This window comes from Ctenopharyngodon idella, chromosome 16 (assembly GCF_019924925.1).
Source record: "Ctenopharyngodon idella isolate HZGC_01 chromosome 16, HZGC01, whole genome shotgun sequence".
NCBI lineage: Eukaryota > Metazoa > Chordata > Actinopteri > Cypriniformes > Xenocyprididae > Ctenopharyngodon > Ctenopharyngodon idella.
The window spans coordinates 1,031,077-1,049,730 of record NC_067235.1 but is presented as its reverse complement, the minus strand read 5'-3'; the positions used below and the strand labels follow the sequence as shown (position 1 = coordinate 1,049,730).

General features: G+C 39.8%; 1 protein-coding gene across 9 annotated transcripts; it reads left to right on the top strand.

The window, feature by feature from the left end:
- The first annotated feature begins 130 nt into the window (after positions 1 to 130).
- si:ch73-341k19.1 (uncharacterized) lies at positions 131 to 18,049 on the top strand. 9 transcript variants are annotated; one of them, XR_007925504.1, is made up of 9 exons: positions 131 to 298; positions 629 to 797; positions 946 to 1,598; positions 2,694 to 2,862; positions 5,741 to 6,375; positions 7,838 to 8,006; positions 8,157 to 8,503; positions 8,757 to 9,263; positions 14,070 to 14,200. XR_007925504.1 is itself a non-coding variant. In XM_051865685.1 (9 exons), exons 1-9 carry the CDS (start codon positions 287 to 289, stop codon positions 16,004 to 16,006), a joined length of 2,850 nt encoding a protein of 949 aa, XP_051721645.1. In that variant the 5' UTR covers positions 132 to 286; the 3' UTR covers positions 16,007 to 18,046. The 9 variants fall into 9 exon arrangements, 8 of the variants coding, with proteins under 8 accessions (XP_051721647.1, XP_051721653.1, XP_051721645.1 ...); XM_051865685.1 differs by lacking the exon at positions 8,757 to 9,263 and adding an exon at positions 15,480 to 18,046 and having other exon boundaries at positions 132 to 298; positions 14,070 to 14,238; XM_051865687.1 differs by lacking the exons at positions 8,157 to 8,503; positions 8,757 to 9,263; positions 14,070 to 14,200 and adding an exon at positions 15,480 to 18,049.
- The last annotated feature ends 605 nt before the right edge of the window (positions 18,050 to 18,654 follow it).

The following is an 18,654-nucleotide window of genomic DNA, read 5'->3' as shown; positions in this document are numbered from 1 at the left end:
AGCAAATGGGGTTAATAATCAATCTCTCGATTGTGATTTTACAGTAGATCACATAATATTTGTAGCTACTTTAAGCTGATTGCTTTTTTAAACACAAGTTATTTAAACCCATTACCAGGGTTCTGCCAGTAGTGGCCACTCGTGCTCCGTAAACAGTCGGGAAGTGGGGAGCATAAAAGAAGTGGAACGCAGCCGCTGGATGAAGTGAACAGGCGATTCCTTCACTTAAAAGATTCATTTTAAAACACCGATTCGTTCATCTAACATCACAAAGTGGAGAGAAATCATGTCGATGCGTGTAAGGAGAATGGGTTTATGTTTTTACGTTAAATGGTGTTGCTTTGTTTGCTAGCTGCCCGTTTAATTATTAAAAGTCAGTTTAGGTGTACGACTGCCGAGTGTTAAGTAGTATTATTAGTTAGCTAGCTATTTAGTGCACCTTGCTTGCTTGTTTAACCCTTTTCAGACGTTGACATTCACATTGTAATTGCCTTTAATACTAACTAACTATAGTTTATAGAGTCTAGCTGGCTAGATAAGATTTATATGCACAACATAACATTGTCATATCGTTAATGGTATTATACAGTAAGGGAAAAAACGCATTTGAATTTTCTTGTCTTTTCAGCACATCACAATTAAGCTGAGAGGACAAGAGCCTCGGCCTCATCGCTGCCATGCAGATGCTGCTTTATTCACTTGCCCCTTCTGCTCAACTGAAGTCTGTAAGCCAAGACAGTACCATCAAATAATGGCCCATATAGCTGGACATAAACTGAGGGCGGTTGAATATGGAGGTTAGTCTCTTTGGGAATACTTTATAAAAATGCTGTAATAGTAACTAACATAGTTAACATATGTTATATGCTAAAAATCACTTTTACAGCATCCATAAATGTTGGTTAATGTTTTGCTAATACAAATGTGCTTTAACCTCTGTTTTAGATCAGGTTATATACAGCTGTAACATTGGCTGTGGCAAAACGGCCAGACATTTTCACTGCTGCCAGTGTCCCAAGACTTACATTAATAAAGGTTCCCTAAAAAAGCATCTTTCCAACAGTCATCCCATAGCTACTTGCACTTTAAAACCACAGTCAGTAAGTGACCCACAACAAGAACCTCCTTCCCAAAAACCAGCATCACAACCTCCACAAGAACCTTCTTCCCAAAAACCAGCATCACAACCACAACAAGAAGCTTCTTCCCAAAAACCAGCATCGCAACCACAACAAGAACCTTCTTCCCAAAAACCAGCATCACAACCACAACAAGATCCTTCTTCCCAACAACCAGCATCACAACCAAAACAAGAACCTTCTTCCCAAAAACCAGCATCACAACCACCACAAGAACCTCCATCCCAAAAACCAGCATCACAACCACAACAAGATCCTTCTTCCCAACAACCAGCATCACAACCACAACAAGAACCTTCTTCCCAACAACCAGCATCACAACAACCACAAGAACCTCCTTCCCAACAACCAGCATCTGATCCACAACAAGAACTTCCTTCCCAACAAGCAGCATCTCATCCTCTTCAATTAGCAGCTCCTCCAGCGATTAAGAGAATTTCTCTGCAGTGCCGTCGTAGGGTGAGTCTGAATAATTAGAAACACATTGAGCAGATACATCATGAAGCTATGCAACATGTCATTTTCAAGCACAGTGTGTTGTAAAAGAATAGGATGTGCAGAAGTAGGTTAGATTTTTCACCAAAAAGTATGCCAATAGGAAATATCAGTTCATTCCTCCAAACTTTCCTTTTGCCATTAATTGTAATAATCCAGTGAGGTTTTTGTATGCACAAGGAGTCTGACAATATATTCTATGGTCCACACAGAGATCTGATCTCACCATCATTAAGTCCGTCAGGGATTGCATGAAGAGACAGAACTGACAGAGACAGCCTAAATCCATGAGATCCACCAATAGCAAACCACAACCATCCAATCAATTCCCTACTGACAAAATCAAGCCCCACCCTACATTTGTTCTTGTTTTAGAAGTCGTTTCACTCAGATATTCATCACAATGGGGAAGACAGCACAACTTCACTTTCATGCTGACTTTAAAGGGGACCTATAATGTCCCGTTTACAAGATGTAATATAAGTCTCTGGTGTCTCCAGAATGTGTCTGTGAAGTTTCAGCTCAAAATACCCCACAGATCATTTATTATAGCTTGTCAAATTTGCCCCTATTTGGGTGTGAGCAAAAACACGCCGTTTTTGTGTGTGTCCCTTTAAATGCAAATGAGCTGCTGCTCCCGCCCCCCTTTCCAGAAGAGGGCGGAGCTTTAACAGCTCGCGCTTCGGTCGCTCAACAACAACAAAGCTGGAGAATCTCACGCAGCCACAGTGAGGATTGTCAGTAACGGTGTTCAGCCTTACATTGTTCAAACTGGAGTCGACACTGATGGAGAGACTCAGGAAGAAGTTACAAATTTTAGACATTTCTGAATGGTTAGTGGATAAATTTATGTAGTTGCTGTGGAGTTGATTCAACTCATCTACTAGCACTTAACATAGTTTAAGTCAATTAGTTAAAGTTTTTTAATGTTTGTTCATTTTTTTTTATTTTATTTTTTTTATGTAAATCAATGGCGTTATACAGTGGGGAAACACATTTTAGGTTAAAGTGTATAGTTACTTCCTGTAACTGACACTTTGAATTTTCTTGTCTTTTCAGCACATCACAATTAAGCTGAGAGGACAAGAGCCTCGGCCTCATCGCTGCCATGCAGATGCTGCTTTATTCACTTGCCCCTTCTGCTCAACTGACGTCTGTAAGCCAAGACAGTACCATCAAATAATGGCCCATATAGCTGGACATAAACTGAGGGCGGTTGAATATGGAGGTTAGTCTCTTTGGGAATACTTTATAATAATGCTGTAATAGTTAACATATGCTGTGTTCGAAATCGCCCCCTATACCCTCATTCATTATTCCCTACATTACTCCACTAATATAGTCCACTTGAAGGAGTGAATGAAACGAGTGAGCGAATTCGGACACTGAGTACACCGGAAGGGCTGCCGATTTTGCATAGTTTGTGCTTGCTGTTTAATAATAATTTGAAACGTTGCAAACTGGTAGCTCTAGTAGTAATGAATATTTATGCTGAACTCTGCCATGGAAACTAGCATGCACAAACCTTAATTAAACGATTTAATGATCAATTAAAAAGGAATTCATACCTGTATGATATTCTGGACCAGCGTGGTTTGGAAAATGAATTGATGATTGATTCAGCTGCGGGCACCATCTCCTGGCGAGACGCGGGAATTCATTCAGCGCGCGACTTTCACAGTGCATTATGGGTATTCTCAAGCCGTTGAGCGTGCATCGGTTGTACACTCGTTATTGTGGTGCATTGTGGGATTGAATGAGTGCACTCAACATCGTCCTCTATAGTTTCGGACACCACTACAAATGGCTGTCCCCTCAAATAGTGCCCTATTTAAGGGTATAGGGGGCGATTTCGGACACAGCCATATACTATTTGGACAAAAGTTTTGGGACACTCCTCTTAGTTAATGAATTCAGGTGTTTCAGTCAGACCCATTGCCACAGGTGTATAAAATCAAGCAACTCATGCAGTCTGCATTTACAAACATTTGTGGGGAAAAATGGGTCGTTCTTCTGAAGAGCACAGTGAATTCAAGCGTGATACTGTGAGAAGATGGCACTTTTGCAGTAAGTCAGTTTGTGAAATTGTATCCCTGCTAGATGTTCCGTTGTCAACTGTAAGTGGTATTATTGGAAAGTGGAAAGGTTTAGGAACAGCAGCAACTCAGCCATGAAGTGGAAGATCATGTAAAGTCACAGAGCGAACCGGTCACGAGTGCTGAGGAACATGGTGTGTAAAAGTCACCAACGCTCTGCTGATTCAACAGCTGAAGAGTTCCAAACTTCCACCGGCATTAATATCAGCACAGAAACTGTGTGTGGGAGCTTCATGGAGCGGGTTTCCATGGCCGAGCAGCTGCATGCGAGCCTTACATCACCAAGTACAATGCCAAGCGTCGGATGGACTGGTGTGAAGCACATGCCACTGGATCCTGGAGCAGTGGAAACCTGTTCTGTGGAGTGACAGATCACGCTTCTCCGTTTGTCAGTCTGATGGGTGAGTCTGGGTTTGGCAGAGGCCAGGAGAATGTCACCTGCCTGACTGTAAAGCTTATGGGGCTGTTTTTCAGAGGTTGGGCGTCTTCCAGTGAAGAGAAATCTTAATGCTTGAGCCTATCAAGACGTTTTGGACAATGCTTTGCTTCCAACTTCTATCATGACTATGCCCCAATTCAATTCAGTTCAATTCACATTCATTTGTAGAGCGCTTTTCACAATACATATTTCCTCAAGCTCAATTGTGTGTTTGGGTACACTGAGCAGCTGAGACAGATCAGGCAGGTTATTTGTGAATCTGTCTATAGTGGTTGGGAGAATTGTTCCATCTAGTCGATAACGCTGCACAATATGGCAAATATCAGCGGTACGCACTACACAGTATGCACGTTACAAGGTAGCGATCAGTGACATCATCACTTTGAGGTAGAATATCTATAAAGGTAGGATTGGTTCCATGAGATATAATTAAATATAGTGTATGATTAAAACGGTGAGTGGGTCTAGTGACATTTTGTTTGACCCCAAACGAGTTTAGTAGATCTGTAAACGCAGCCCCTAACGCATCATTTGCATTATCTACATGAATATTAAAATCTCCAACAATCAGCGCTTTATCAACGTTGACCAATAGGTCTGAGAGAAAGTCTGCAAACTCTTTTAGGAAATCAACATACGGCCCTTGAGGTCTATAAACGGTAGCCAAAGCAAGAGATAGTAAGGACTTTTTTCTTAGATCTGAGAGTGTAACATAACATTTAGCACAAGCACTTCAACCGAATTAAACCTGCGTTCTGTTTTCTGAGTAACATTAAGAATATCTCTATAGATAGTTGCAACATCGCCGCCACGACCAGACGGGGCTCGTGCTTATAACAGTAGTCTGGTGGAGTAGACTCATTAAGACCGAAATAAGCCAGGTTTTAGTAAGGCAAAGTACATCAAAACTATTATCTGTGATCATTTCATTTACAATACCCGCCTTAGGAGCCCTAGCTTTAGGAATTGTTTTTGTTCAGTAATTTTGAGATTTTCTGGTTTAATCATGATCAGATTTTTTTCTAGATGCTATAGATTTATTGTTTGACCTAACTATTCAGGGAAGTCTATAGACTGTACTACACTCACATTTCTATCAATTAAGTGGGTAGAACAAAGACTCTGATTTGAGGTTTGACTCACTAGTCATACGGTGCGTAACATCTTGGAGATGTTGTCTGACAGAAGATCCACTCTGATTCTGCTTGGGTGCAGACCATCAGCACGAAAGAGCCTAGGTCACTCCCAGAAAAGATTCCAATTATTTATAAAGAGCAGCTTCTGTTCATTACACCAAAACATTAGACATTCATTTCACCCTCTCGATCAGGCTCCTGAAGTCCTGCTTCAGAACCTCCGTCTGCCGCAGCCTGATGTCATTCTCCCCTGCATGCAGCAATACAGCTCCGATGCTCTCGTCACCATTTAGGATCGCACAGTGACTTTTGGTGTAATGGTCAGGTGTCCCAACACTTTTGTCCATATATGAACTAACAGTGAACACTTTTACAGCATCCATAAATGTTGGTTAATGTTGTGCTAATACAAATGTGCTTTAACCTCTGTTTTAGATGATGTTATATACAGCTGTAACATTGGCTGTGGCAAAATGGCCAGACATTTTCACTGCTGCCAGTGTCCCAAGACTTACATTAATAAAAGTGCCCTAAAAAAGCACCTTTCCAACAGTCATCCCATAGCTACTTGCACTTTAAAACAACCAGCAAGTGACCCACTACAAGAACCTCCTTACCAAAAACCACCATCTCTTCCACAAAAAGAATCTCCTTCCCAACAACCAGCATCTCAACCACAACAAGATCCTCCTTCCCAACAACCAGCATCTCAACCACAACAAGAACCTCCTTCCCAAAAACCAGCATCTCTTCCACAAAAAGAATCTCCTTCCCAACAACCAGCATCTCAACCACAACAAGATCCTCCTTCCCAACAACCAGCATCTCAACCACAACAAGAACCTCCTTCCCAAAAACCAGCATCTCTTCCACAAAAAGAATCTCCTTCCCAACAACCAGCATCTCAACCACAACAAGAACCTCCTTCCCAACAACCAGCATCTCAACCACAACAAGATCCTCCTTCCCAACAACCAGCATCTCATCCACAACAAGATCCTCCTTCCCAACAACCAGCATCTGATCCACTTCAATTAGCAGCTCCTCCAGCGATTAAGAGTCATCGTAGGGTGAGTCTGAATTCTAAACATTAGAAGCATCCCATCAGGGATTGCTGTGTGCAAATGTACCTAAAATAAAAGCTGTTTTAAAGGCAGCTTTGCAGGTAGAATTCTCAGTGTCTTGGAGATGCTGGCACAGTTATGGATTAAGTCGTCTAAGGATTTTTCTGGCTCGTCACGTAAACGCAGACTGACTCCATGATTACGAGATCAGAATGTCTGAGACAGTCAAAGCATTTCTAAACAATGGCACTTAAGAATTAGAACTAAAATGTTGTTGAAAACATTTATGAATGACAAAGCATATTTTTCATATTAAAGAGAATTTATAGAATTAGAATGGACTGCTTGTGGAGCTTGAGAGTTTATTGGTTATTTTGTGTTTCTGTGAAAATGACTAACAATAATGAGGTCCGAGGTGAAGAATACGATAAGTTTCTTGTCAAATGTTTTTCTCTATTTAACAACATTACCTTACCATAGTGAAAGACTACTTCCCTTTCTGATCATGTCTTCCCTCAGGTAGATTGCACCAGCCAGCAGAGGATTCTTCTGTTTTGTCTAGAGGCCTTCCGCGAACGCTGATGTTTACAAATCAAATGATTTGTTCAGAAAGAACGATTAATTCTCAATTTAGCATTTGATATCTGTATGGTCTCTAATATTCAGGTTGGACATACGCAAAATTGGGGGCAAACTGTGTTCCGTATGGGTTTAAAATGGAACAATATTTTGATGTCTTAAATATGGGACAATTCCGTATTCTATGGATTATATGTTGGCAACCCCTAGGCATTAAGTATTATAAGTTAAACTTAGCTAGCTATTTACTGCACCTACATATTTGTCCCCTTAGCCATGGATCGGCATAGCTTGCTTAACCCTTTCCAGACGGCACATTGTAATTTCCTTTAACATCACCATGAAATCAAAATTGACAATTCTTATTTTTTTTATTTAAGTTAATATTGCAGTGTTTATTATAAATTATTTATCTGTGCACATCATTACTTTTAACTTACCCTCCCTCTTTCAGTGACTTCTCTGTCACTCACATTAAATCCATCAATAGCAAACCACAACCATCCAATCAATTCCCCAAGGACAAAATCATGCCCCGCCCTACATTATTTTTTTTATTTTTATTTTTTTCCTCCAGAAGCCATTTTACTTTGATATACGTCACTATGGAGAAGAAAAGACAAGCGCCACTTGTTTCATGCTGACTTTAAAATGAACAATAGTTTGAGTCTAAACTAGTTAAATTGCTAGATTAGATGTATATGCTATGTAGTTTAAGTCAATTGGTTCATGGGTTTTTTTTTTTTTTTTTTTTTTTTTTTTTTAATGCTTGTTTGTTTTTATGGTGTCAAATCAATATATGTTTTCCCATATACAGTGGGAAAACACATTTTAGGTTGAAGTTAGTTATTTCCTTTAACTGGCACTTTGAATTTTCTTGTCTTTTCAGCACATCACAATTAAGCTGAGAGGACAAGAGCCTCGGCCTCATCGCTGCCATGCAGATGCTGCTTTATTCACTTGCCCCTTCTGCTCAACTGACGTCTGTAAGCCAAGACAGTACCATCAAATAATGGCCCATATAGCTGGACATAAACTGAGGGCGGTTGAATATGGAGGTTAGTCTCTTTGGGAATACTTTATAATAATGCTGTAATAGTAACTAACAAAGTTAACATGTGTTATGAACTAAAATAAATACTTTTACAGCAGCCATAAATGTTGGTTAATGTTGTGCTAATACAAATGTGCTTTAACCTCTGTTTTAGATCAGGTTATATACAGCTGTAACATTGGCTGTGGCAAAATGGCCAGACATTTTCACTGCTGCCAGTGTCCCAAGACTTACATTAATAAAGCTGACCTAAAAAAGCATCTTTGCAGCAGTCATCCCATAGCTACTTGCACTTTAAAACCACAACCAGTAAGTGACCCACAGCAAGAACCTCCTTCCCAACAACCAGCATCAGAACCACAACAAGAACCTCCTTCCCAACAATCAGCATCACAACCTCAACAAGAGCCTCCTTTGCAGCAACCAGCATCTCCTCCACTTCAATTAGCAGCTCCTCCAGCGATTAAGAGAAGGCAAATTTCTGTGCAGTGCCGTCATAGGGTGAGTCTGAATTCTAAAAATTAGAAACACATTGAGCAGATACATCATGAAGCTATGCAACATGTCATTTTCAAGTACAGTGTGTTGAAAAAGAATAGGATGTACAGTGATGTGTAGATTTTTCGCCAAAAATGTGCCAACAGGAAATATAAGTTAATTCCTCCAAACGTTCCTTTTGCCATTAATTTTAATAATCCAGTGAGATTTTTGTATGCACAAAGAAGTCTGACAATATATTTTATGGTCCACACAGAGATCTGATCTTACCATCATTGAGTGAACTGAGACGCACATCCTGATTTTGCCAAGTTAGACTCGTTCCTGGGTCAACATATTTTGTTGATCCTGGAACAACATTCCTGTCTAAAAATTAAATCATAACCATATCCCTACTCCTATATCTAACCCTACCCAGAAGTAATCCCTAAAATCAGAGGGAAATGATAGTTGGATAACACTAATGTAGAAACATCTAACCCTGGTTGTAAGCCTAAACTTGACATAAACTGTAAACTTCAAATCTTCAAATCTGATTGATTGATTGGAATGTTGTTCCAGGGTCAACAAAGATGTTGATCCAGGAACATGTTGTACTTGGTGAAATCAGGTTCAGTGAACTGAGGGTACGTTTACACGACAACGTTGAGGGGAAAAAAAAAAAAAAAAAAAAACGGAAAGAGTTTTTTCTATGTATAGATGGACAGCGCTATCAAAATGATGGATCTGCAAAAAATAACAAGTGCTGTATTATGCATGCCAGGTAAGTTTTTACAAAAAGACTACTCTCCTGCACACATACACATTCTTTTACAGAGCACTCTCGCCAGACGCACATACCTATAGATTAAACACGTAATACGCATGTGCATGCCATCACCGTTTTCACAGATCTGCGTTTTTGTTTACACGGAGACAATAACGGTATCATTTTCAAAAACGTGCACTTTGAAACCCATTTTCAAAAGTTTGCGTTTTCAGACCCCCAAAACACAGTTGTCGTGTAAATTAACAGCCAAAATGCATAAAAAGTTTTCCAGTTTTTTGTTGTGTAAATGGACCCTGAGACAGCCTAAATCCATAAGAACTGTGGAAAGGCTCTCCCTCCACTCACACTCAGTGCTCACTTTCCCCGGACTTCTGATCACCTGCACCTGCGAATCATTACCACCCTCATCAGCACTACTTCAAAAGCTCCTCTCACTCCTCACTCTGTGTCTGGTCACCAACATGGAAACTTAGACTGCTTCCCCTATCTTCAGATTTGGAAAGTTTAAACTCCTGTGATCTTATACCTGTGCATTACTTTCCTGTTTCCCAACATCTCCTTCATTCCCCAGTCTCCAGTGATCTCCCTTATTCTCCCATTTCCAGCGATCTCCATCACCTTAAAGTTTATGATTTGTCTCTGTTTCCCCTTCTACTCACCTAGACATGGATACTCACCTCCCTGGCATTCCACTTACCTTCCTCTAGGACTCAAGTAACTTCCATTCTTTCTGAAGACTGTTGTTTTCCTGCCATACTCGGCCGCTTGCCATAACTCTTTAGTAAAGACTTATATACTTGCCATAACTCCACCATACTAACGGGGAGAACTTTACAGTGGGCACAAACCATCTGGCATCAAGACAGACGTGTGACCCGTTTATTTGCTTTATAACCCATTTCAAGGAAGTTTTTGATCGTCCTGTAGGAGATTTCTCCAGCAACTCTACAAACAGCAGTTGACCCAGAGACTGTGTCTGCATTGTGCACTTTCACATCGAGGAGGCCCTGAAACAAGGCTATATCAGCCCATCCTCATCCCCTGCTGCTTCAAGCTTTTTTTCATTTGGAGGCTTGAGGCCCTGCACATATACTACAACTCCCTAAACAAAATCACAGTTAGATTCCGGTATCCCCTTCTTCTCAATCCCAGCCACCCTGAACTGTTGAGAAGAGCCAACATCTTCAACACAGCTGGAACTTCGCAGCACATGTAACCTCATTCAAATACAGATGAATGGAAGACTGCATTTGTGACCCCTAATGGCCACTATGAGTATTGGGTTATACAGTATGGCCTGGTCAACAACCATTCCATATTCCAAGGATTCATGAATAAAGCATTCCGGGAGTACCTCCATTGATTCATCAGCATCGACATCCTCTTGTACTCCTGGAATAAGACTGACCATTGTCACCTTGGTGCGCTGGTTTTGGAAAGGCTGAGGAAATTCCATCTATTCCTCAAGGTGGAGAAATGTGAATTCCATCAAACTTCCATCCAGTTCCTGGGCTATAACATCAGCCCCTAGGGAATCCAAATGGATGAGGGGAAGGAAGACGCCATTTGCTCCTGGCCTATTCCAACCACCACTAAAGGGTTAGTTCACCCAAGAATGAAAATTCTGTCATTAATTACTCACCCTCATGCCGTTTTACACCCGTAAGACCTTCGTTGATCTTCGGAACACAAATTAAGATATTTTGGTTTAAATCCGATGGCTCCGTGAGGCCTACATAGGGAGCAATGACATTTCCTCTCTCAAGATCCATAAAGGTACTAAAAACATATTTAAATCAGTTCATGTGAGTACAGCGGTTCAATATTATAAAGCGACAAGAATATTTTTTTGAAAATGTGCTCATTTTCCAACTCCCCTAGAGTTAAACAGTTGAGTTTTAGCGTTTTCGAATCCATTCAGCCAATCTCAGAGTCTGGCGGTAGCACTTTTAGCTGCAGCTTAGCATAGTTGACCAAAGAGTTTCGATATTTTTCCTATTTAAAACTTGACTCTTCTGTAGTTACATCGTGTACTGAGACCGACGGAAAATGAAAAGTTGCTATTTTCTAGGCCGATATGGCTAGGAACTACACTCTCATTCCGGCGTAATAATCAAGGAACTGCTCCCACAGGGAGCGTGCCTTGCAACCATGGAGACATTTGTGAGAGATGCTCATGTCATGTGATTTTATTTTGAGAAGACTCTAAAATGCTAACTGATGTTTATTGTCATCTTGTAAGCATCCATTCAGTGTTTTGTCTCTTTTGTTATGTGGTGCAAACTGCCCCATTCAGTTTCACTCTCCCCTGAACACACTCACACCTCTCCGACCTGCTTATGGCTCTAATTATTCATTTCTTTTGTTTCTATTATAATTACTGACGATGTTGTATTCAAGCAGATTTAATTCCTCATTTCTTTCATCGGACTTCTCACTTCCCCTTCTTTGAAACTGTATCAATGCCCTTCATGAAAAAAGAAACATTTCCGTGAGCTTTACATTTAAAAATTATTCGTAATAACCGCTAGGTGGCAGCCTGGCAGGTGCATCTAGGACTAGCATGTAGCTTAGCACACCATCAATACATGAGAATTGATGAGATTAAAATCAAGTTTTTGCTCCAAACTTACTTTATATCACAAGTCGAGTGTTTTAAATAACCTTCTGTGATGTGGCATCGGATCGAAACATAAGACCTAAATTATATTCTTTTATGCTATTCTGCACAATGAGAAAAGCTATTCCGATTAGCATTGCATTATAAATATAATCTATTACGAAATACATGACATGGCATGAAGAACACAGATAAAGCACATATCGTCACAGTCATGTATTTATTGTCTTCAAAAGTGTCTATTTGCATGTTATAGCGATCTCTGAAGCCTCTGTTAGTTCCTGGAATGTCACATGGTATGCCTGTCCTTCACTACGTTTCGTTTATGGACAATATGTGCACAGAGCGCCCTCTGGCTGCAAGTATGAATTGAAAACACAGTACATCAGAGTATCCAGCACTCAAATTGAAGCTTGAGTCTTAGATCTTTTTAATGATGTATAGTTTGTCAAGGTAATTACATTACATGTAACAGTAAATTTTAGCTAATTTAAACAAAGAACCTTCAGTGCGTCTGCGTCCTCACTGAGGTTAACAAGCCTTTTGTGGTTGAAGTAGACTCTTCCACTAGTTGTATGGGAGCAGTCCTCTCTTAGCAGCAGGGGAAACCTCCCAGACTCCATCCATGTGCCTTTTTCTCCAGAAAGCTTTCCCCGGCAGAGCAGAATTACAACATTGGCAACCGAAGACTACTAGCATCAAGCTCATGTTGGAGGAGCATTGGCTGGAGGGGGCCCACCATCCTTTCTTGGTTTTAACTAATCGCATTCACTAATCTTAGTGAAGCTTGTCGACTGAATCAACGACAAGCTCATTGCTGGGCCCTCTTCTTTACCTGTTTTATTTCACCATCTCACCATCCAGAGGCCAAGAATATCAAAGCAGATGCCTTGTCTCGTCTCAATTCCCACAACAAAACCCCAGGAGGAACCAAAGCCTATTCTGCCACCCAACATCATCCTCAGTCCAATTTAATGGTCTCTGGATGATCAGATCGTGGAGGCCGCGACCACCGAACCTGCTCCACCGGGCTGCCCGGCTGTCAAGATCTATGTCCCAACCTTGGAATCCATCCATTTCTCTGGGCACCGGCCGCCCAGGGACCAATAGGACCCTCTCGCTTCTGCAGGACTGGTTCTGGTGGCCTTGGATGGATAAAGATCTCAGAAGGTACGTCCAGGGATGTCAGGAATGTGACAGAATGGAAGATATAGGAGATCTGAACCGATGGAGTCAATTCCTGTCCTGGCCGAGTATGCACAGAACTCTCACCGGCAGCCCTCCACAAAACTCACTCCCATCCAGTGTGTACTTTGCTATCAACCACCTCTTTTCCCTTGGTCCGGCGAACTATCGAATGTCCTATCTGTGGTCATTAGTTCAGAGAGAGTGAGAGGGTCTGCAGTGGGCTGTGCATCACCAAAAGAGTCAAGTTGATGCCTGGAGATCCACTGCTCCCAACTATTAACCTAGACAAAGTGCGGCTCTCCATGAAGGACATCCAGCTACGTAAGTCCCCATTACATTGGTCCCTGTTAAAGCCTTACCACCTGCCTGGTCTGGTTGACGAACCTCCTTGTCACTTGTCACCCCCATGGGCCTGCCTACAGAGTCAGGGTTCGTCTTGAGTACCTTGCAAACTGGGAAGGATACAGCCCCAAAGAAAATTGGTACCTCGGGATGTCTCCCTTGTATTCCAGTCTCCAGCGATTTCCTTCGTCACCTTATAGTGTCTGTTTGTCTCTGTTTCCCCTTCTAATCACCTGGACTCAGATACTCACTAGCACTCACTTAGTCATGTGAAAAGAAAGTATCCTCTTTGAACTCTATGGTTTTATGTTTCAGGACATAAAAAAAAAAAATCATCTGGTGCTCAAGTAACTCCCATTCTTTCTAAAGATTCATCCCATTCTTTACCTGCCATAACTCACCCGCTTGCCATAGTTCTTGTGCTAAGACTCATAAACTTTCCATAACTCTGCCATTTCATGAATACTACATACCTGCATACTTACTTGTTGCCAGTACTCCTCAGTGCTGTGCTGTTCATTTCCTCATCTTATAAAATAATCTGTTTTGGGTTCACTAACATCATCCTATCTGAGTCTCTGTAACACCTTTTGAGAGTAACTGTCTATTTTTTTTTTCTTTTTTTTTTTTTTTCCTTCTTGTTTATTCAGCACATCACAATTAAGCAGAGAGGGCAAGAGCCTCAGCCTCAACGCTGCCATGCAGATGCTACTTTATTCACTTGCCCTTTCTGCACAACTGATGCATGTAAGCCAAGAAAATATCATCAAATAATGGCCCATATAGCTGGACATAAACTGAGCGCGGTTGAATATGGAGGTGAGTGAGCATACATTCTTTAACTATTACAACCTTAAAATAAAGTATTACCAATATAGTAAACATATGTAATTAACCAAGATATATAAATTCTGTAAAAGTATTTTTCATTGTTAGTTCATGTTTAATTAAAATATACTGGAGATCAGAAGAAGAAAAAATAAAATAAAACCAAAAACAGACGTTGCAACGGTGTTCAAGTGTGTGAATAGCGTTTGTCTTTCATCTTCAGAAGACCAAATGAGCAGTTGTTTTCATAACTTGACATTATTTCTTTTACAGAATGTTTTAATCTTGATTATTGTTCATTGCAGTGCCATACATTTTTCCATTTGATAAACTTTTCCATTGATTTCCAGAGGTACTTTTTACTCCTCTGATTGGCCATTGCATTCATAAGCTCAACAGATACATGTGTGATTAGCTGTTTCCATCCAAAGTTGCAAATTTAACTTGTGCGCAAATTTGCAATAGTGCTTTATTCACAAATGCTTTATGCAATGTTTCCATCCAGTGAGTTGTTGAAGAGAACAAAATCGTCACTTCCTTTATATAATAAATGCTGCATCTTGCATTCAGATGCCTGGTGTTTGTGAACGCAATCGTGTGAGACGCTTCTGCGAGGGAATTATACCGAACCACTTTAACGTTAGACTTCGCTCAGGTATTAGGTTACAGAATGACCAAAACAACATTTCAGATGCTATGCAACATGATCAGCTGGTTGGTCCAGTTATGCCATCTCAGAAATGCATCAGGGAATTTATTCGGTAAAAGTGTTTCCATGGTAGTTTATGAGCATGTTTTTTTTATGAGCATTTTTAGAATCTATGCGCATCTTGGCGTTTCCATCCAGCAGTTTGTGATATCCCAAAATGCGCATAAAAAATTAGGTGGATGGAAACATAGCTATTGATTACAATGCTCAATGCTGCAATTTACGCATAGAAAGGAATCTGATACAACATGATCAGGAGATCTAAATTAATGCTGCCAGCGACAATTTGTTCATTTTCACATTTCACTTTAATTGCAACAGCTGTGATAGATTTTGCTTAATTGCACTGGGGCATTTTTTTGCCCCCTTATTTTGAATTTGGGGGCATTTTTGCCACAAGCCACTGTTAATTTCTCACCTTGGTTCATTGTTGCTTTACTTTTACTTATGTTAAAAAAACATAAGTTTATTCAGTCCTCTTATGGGAAATGTCTACTAACGTTGTTTTTTTACTCTGTTTTAGATGATGTTATATACAGCTGTAACAGCTGTGGTGAAAAGGCCAGACATTTTCACTGCTGCCAGTGTCCACAGACCTACTTCAATCAAGGTGCTCTAAAGAGGCATCTTTGCAACACTCATCCTATAGCTACTTGCGCTCCAGAACCACAACCTGTAGGTCGTCCACTACAAGAACCTCCTTTGCAGCAACCAGCACCTCGTCCACTGGAATTAGCAGCTCAGCGAGTGATTGTTAAAAGAAAGCAAATCTCTGTGCAGTGTCCTCACTGCAGGGTCAATCTGAATTCCAAAAATTTAAAGATGCACATTAAGCGGAAACATCATGAAGCCATGCATCCTGTAACTCCAACTTGGGATTCATCCCACAAGGTTATCTGTGACATTGATATTTGTAAAAGCTGTGTTGAAACGGCACCAAGGAGTGAACTTTTGGTTACACAATGTGTGTCTCTAAGCTCAGTAGACTACTCCTGTGCTGCTGAACCTAGTGAAGATTTATCAGAGGACATGTTGACTGAGATGGAGTAAAAACCATTTGGGGGAAAGAAAAACAATGTTTTAAGTAGCAAAATTAGGATAACGGTAAAGGTGCCACATTTACTAGCCTTGTTACCATTGGAGGCCCCAACTACATATATAAAGGTGGCACATTACTGTCTTGGTGAATTACAATGTCACTGTAAACTGTTGGTACTGCCCTTGTAGCAAAGGTAGAAAATCATGTCTGTACTAGAGTATTGAAAAGTGGAGTCTCTTTCAAATGAAGAAGCAGCTCTTCAAAAACCAAAAGCAAAGGAAGGGATTGAATCAGCATGAGGACCTGTCTAGCCAACAGTGGTAATATCCTCCACAGCAGTCGTTCCAAAAATGGTTGCCCGCAACTGGCTAGGAGAAGAAAAACTGAGACATCTCAGCCCAAAAGAAAAACCGATTCTGACTCACAACGAACTGGCACTACAAATAGATGATCCTGCAGATATCAGTGGACACTGCCACCTCCTTGCTAGTGTGCAATATGTTAATGAAGAGTTTATTGCTGTTACAAGGGCGGGCATGGGGGTGTTTTAAATGAAAAAGATTAAAAAAAAAAAATAATCCAAAATGTTCAATTGGAATGCTGATTAATCAATGAATGATTATTTGCCATAAATGATTTAATCAGTTCCTCTTCCAGGTCATTCGCCATCATTGCCCAGGTAGTGGCAATGAGCATTTCAACCAGTGAAATATTTTCTTATGGCCATTTCCTGATTTGTGCAGCTCAACAACCTCACCTCATATATACATAGACCCTTTTGAAACAGGAAGTCATGGCTCATCACTTACAGGGTTATTTCACCCAAAATGAAAATTGTCATCATTTGTTCACCCTTGTGTTGTTTCCCCAGCTAACAGGGAACATTCTCAGAACTTTGAGAGAACCTTATCAGAATGTTAGCCAAAGTTATGAACAAATCTTTTTTCCTGTAACGTTAATAGAATGTTCTCATAAAATGTTGCGACCCTGACGCGGCACTAAGCACTTTTCTACGTCAAAGACTGTTTTTAGAAATGTGAATATTGGAGTGGATTTTAGAGTACACACTCATTTATAAAACATGCATTCGCACAGATTTGAACAGAGGTCTTTAATAACGTTATCAAAACATTAGCACAAAAACAATAACCCCCGGTTTCACAGACAAGGCTTAAGATAGTCCTGGACTAAAATGCATGTTTGAGCTGTTTTAACTGAAAGTAACTTGCACTGACAGATCTTAAAATATGTCACTGCCATTGTTTTGTCTCAAGATGCACACCAGTAATGTTTTTTTTCTAGGGTACGTTTATAAAAGCTACTTAAATGCCCTAATTGAACTACAGTCTAATCCTGGCTTAGGCTAAGCCCTGTCTGTGAAACCAGGTCTAAATGCTCATGGAGCATTTTTCTGAAATGTTTTATTTTGATATTTGTTTGTTACTGCTTGTTTCAGAATTCTCAGAAAACATTCAAAAGCAATGTTACATTAACATTTGCATAACCAAGAAACATTTTTCAAACATTTTAAAAACTGGACTGAACGTTTGAAATGTTCTGAGACTTTCAGAAATAACATTTTCATAGCTGTAGGTGAACTTTTGCAAATTGCTCTTAGAACATATTTTTGTTAGCTGGTCCAAACCTGTATGACTTTCTTTTGCAGAACACACAAAAAAAGAGTACTTTAAAGAATGTTGGTAACCATTTTGGTTAGTGTTGACTTCCATTATATGGACAGAAATGTAGTAACTTGACACAATTATTTGTTACATTTAATAAATAATCCACAATACCCCTCACCCAACAAGGAAATTTTCCTTTTATATTTTGCGTATGTATTAATTCAAACTCTGTTGAAGGAATGTTTTAAAACTGCACAGTAGTTAACCAAGATCACATGTGTATCATGTTTGGTATCTATGAGCTGCAATTTTAATTTCTTGTATGTTCATTTACCTTACTCTGTTAATATTATAAGAATCTTGAAGCACACAGAAGTGTTTGATAAGTGTGTGTGTGTATATATATGTATATATATATATATATATATATATATATATATATATATATATATATAAATTATTGTCTATGGCCCAGTAGAGTATTATCCTGTTATAATCTAAAGACTTTCTTCACTGGATGATTGTTGGTGGGATGACCTAGACTGATTCTGTCAGGAATTCCCCCATATCCGTTACTTGATCCAAATACTTTTATTGATCATAATTGACACATATTTCCCTTTTGGGGTAATTTACTACAAAAATACATCTCAAAATATATTCTTAATAATGTTCCACAAAAGACAGAAAGTCATAAAGGTTTGGAATGATACGAGGGTGAGTAAATGACAGAATTGTCTTTTTCCCCTGGTGAATATAGGACAAGTGGTTTCGAGAATGGGTTATTTTTTTCCACAATTATTTTTCGTATAATTTTACTTTTAAGTAGAGGTTTGATTTTTCAGAATATTTCAAAACAAAAGTCTAAGAGGAGAAAAAAATCTGTCTGTTTTGCTCATGTTTACCAAGGGTGGCAGTATTACTGAAACACGTTATATATTAATCATTTTACCATTGATCACGTCAAGGCAAAAAGTTGTTGAAGAAGGTGAAAACTGGCGGTAATCAGTTACAGCGTCTAAAACCAAAACTAT

Coding starts and splice junctions, on each gene's coding strand:
- si:ch73-341k19.1 (XM_051865685.1), top strand. Junction 2,863..5,740: donor GAGGGCGGTTGAATATGGAG/GTTAGTCTCTTT, acceptor CCTCTGTTTTAG/ATGATGTTATATACAGCTGT. Junction 8,007..8,156: donor GAGGGCGGTTGAATATGGAG/GTTAGTCTCTTT, acceptor CCTCTGTTTTAG/ATCAGGTTATATACAGCTGT.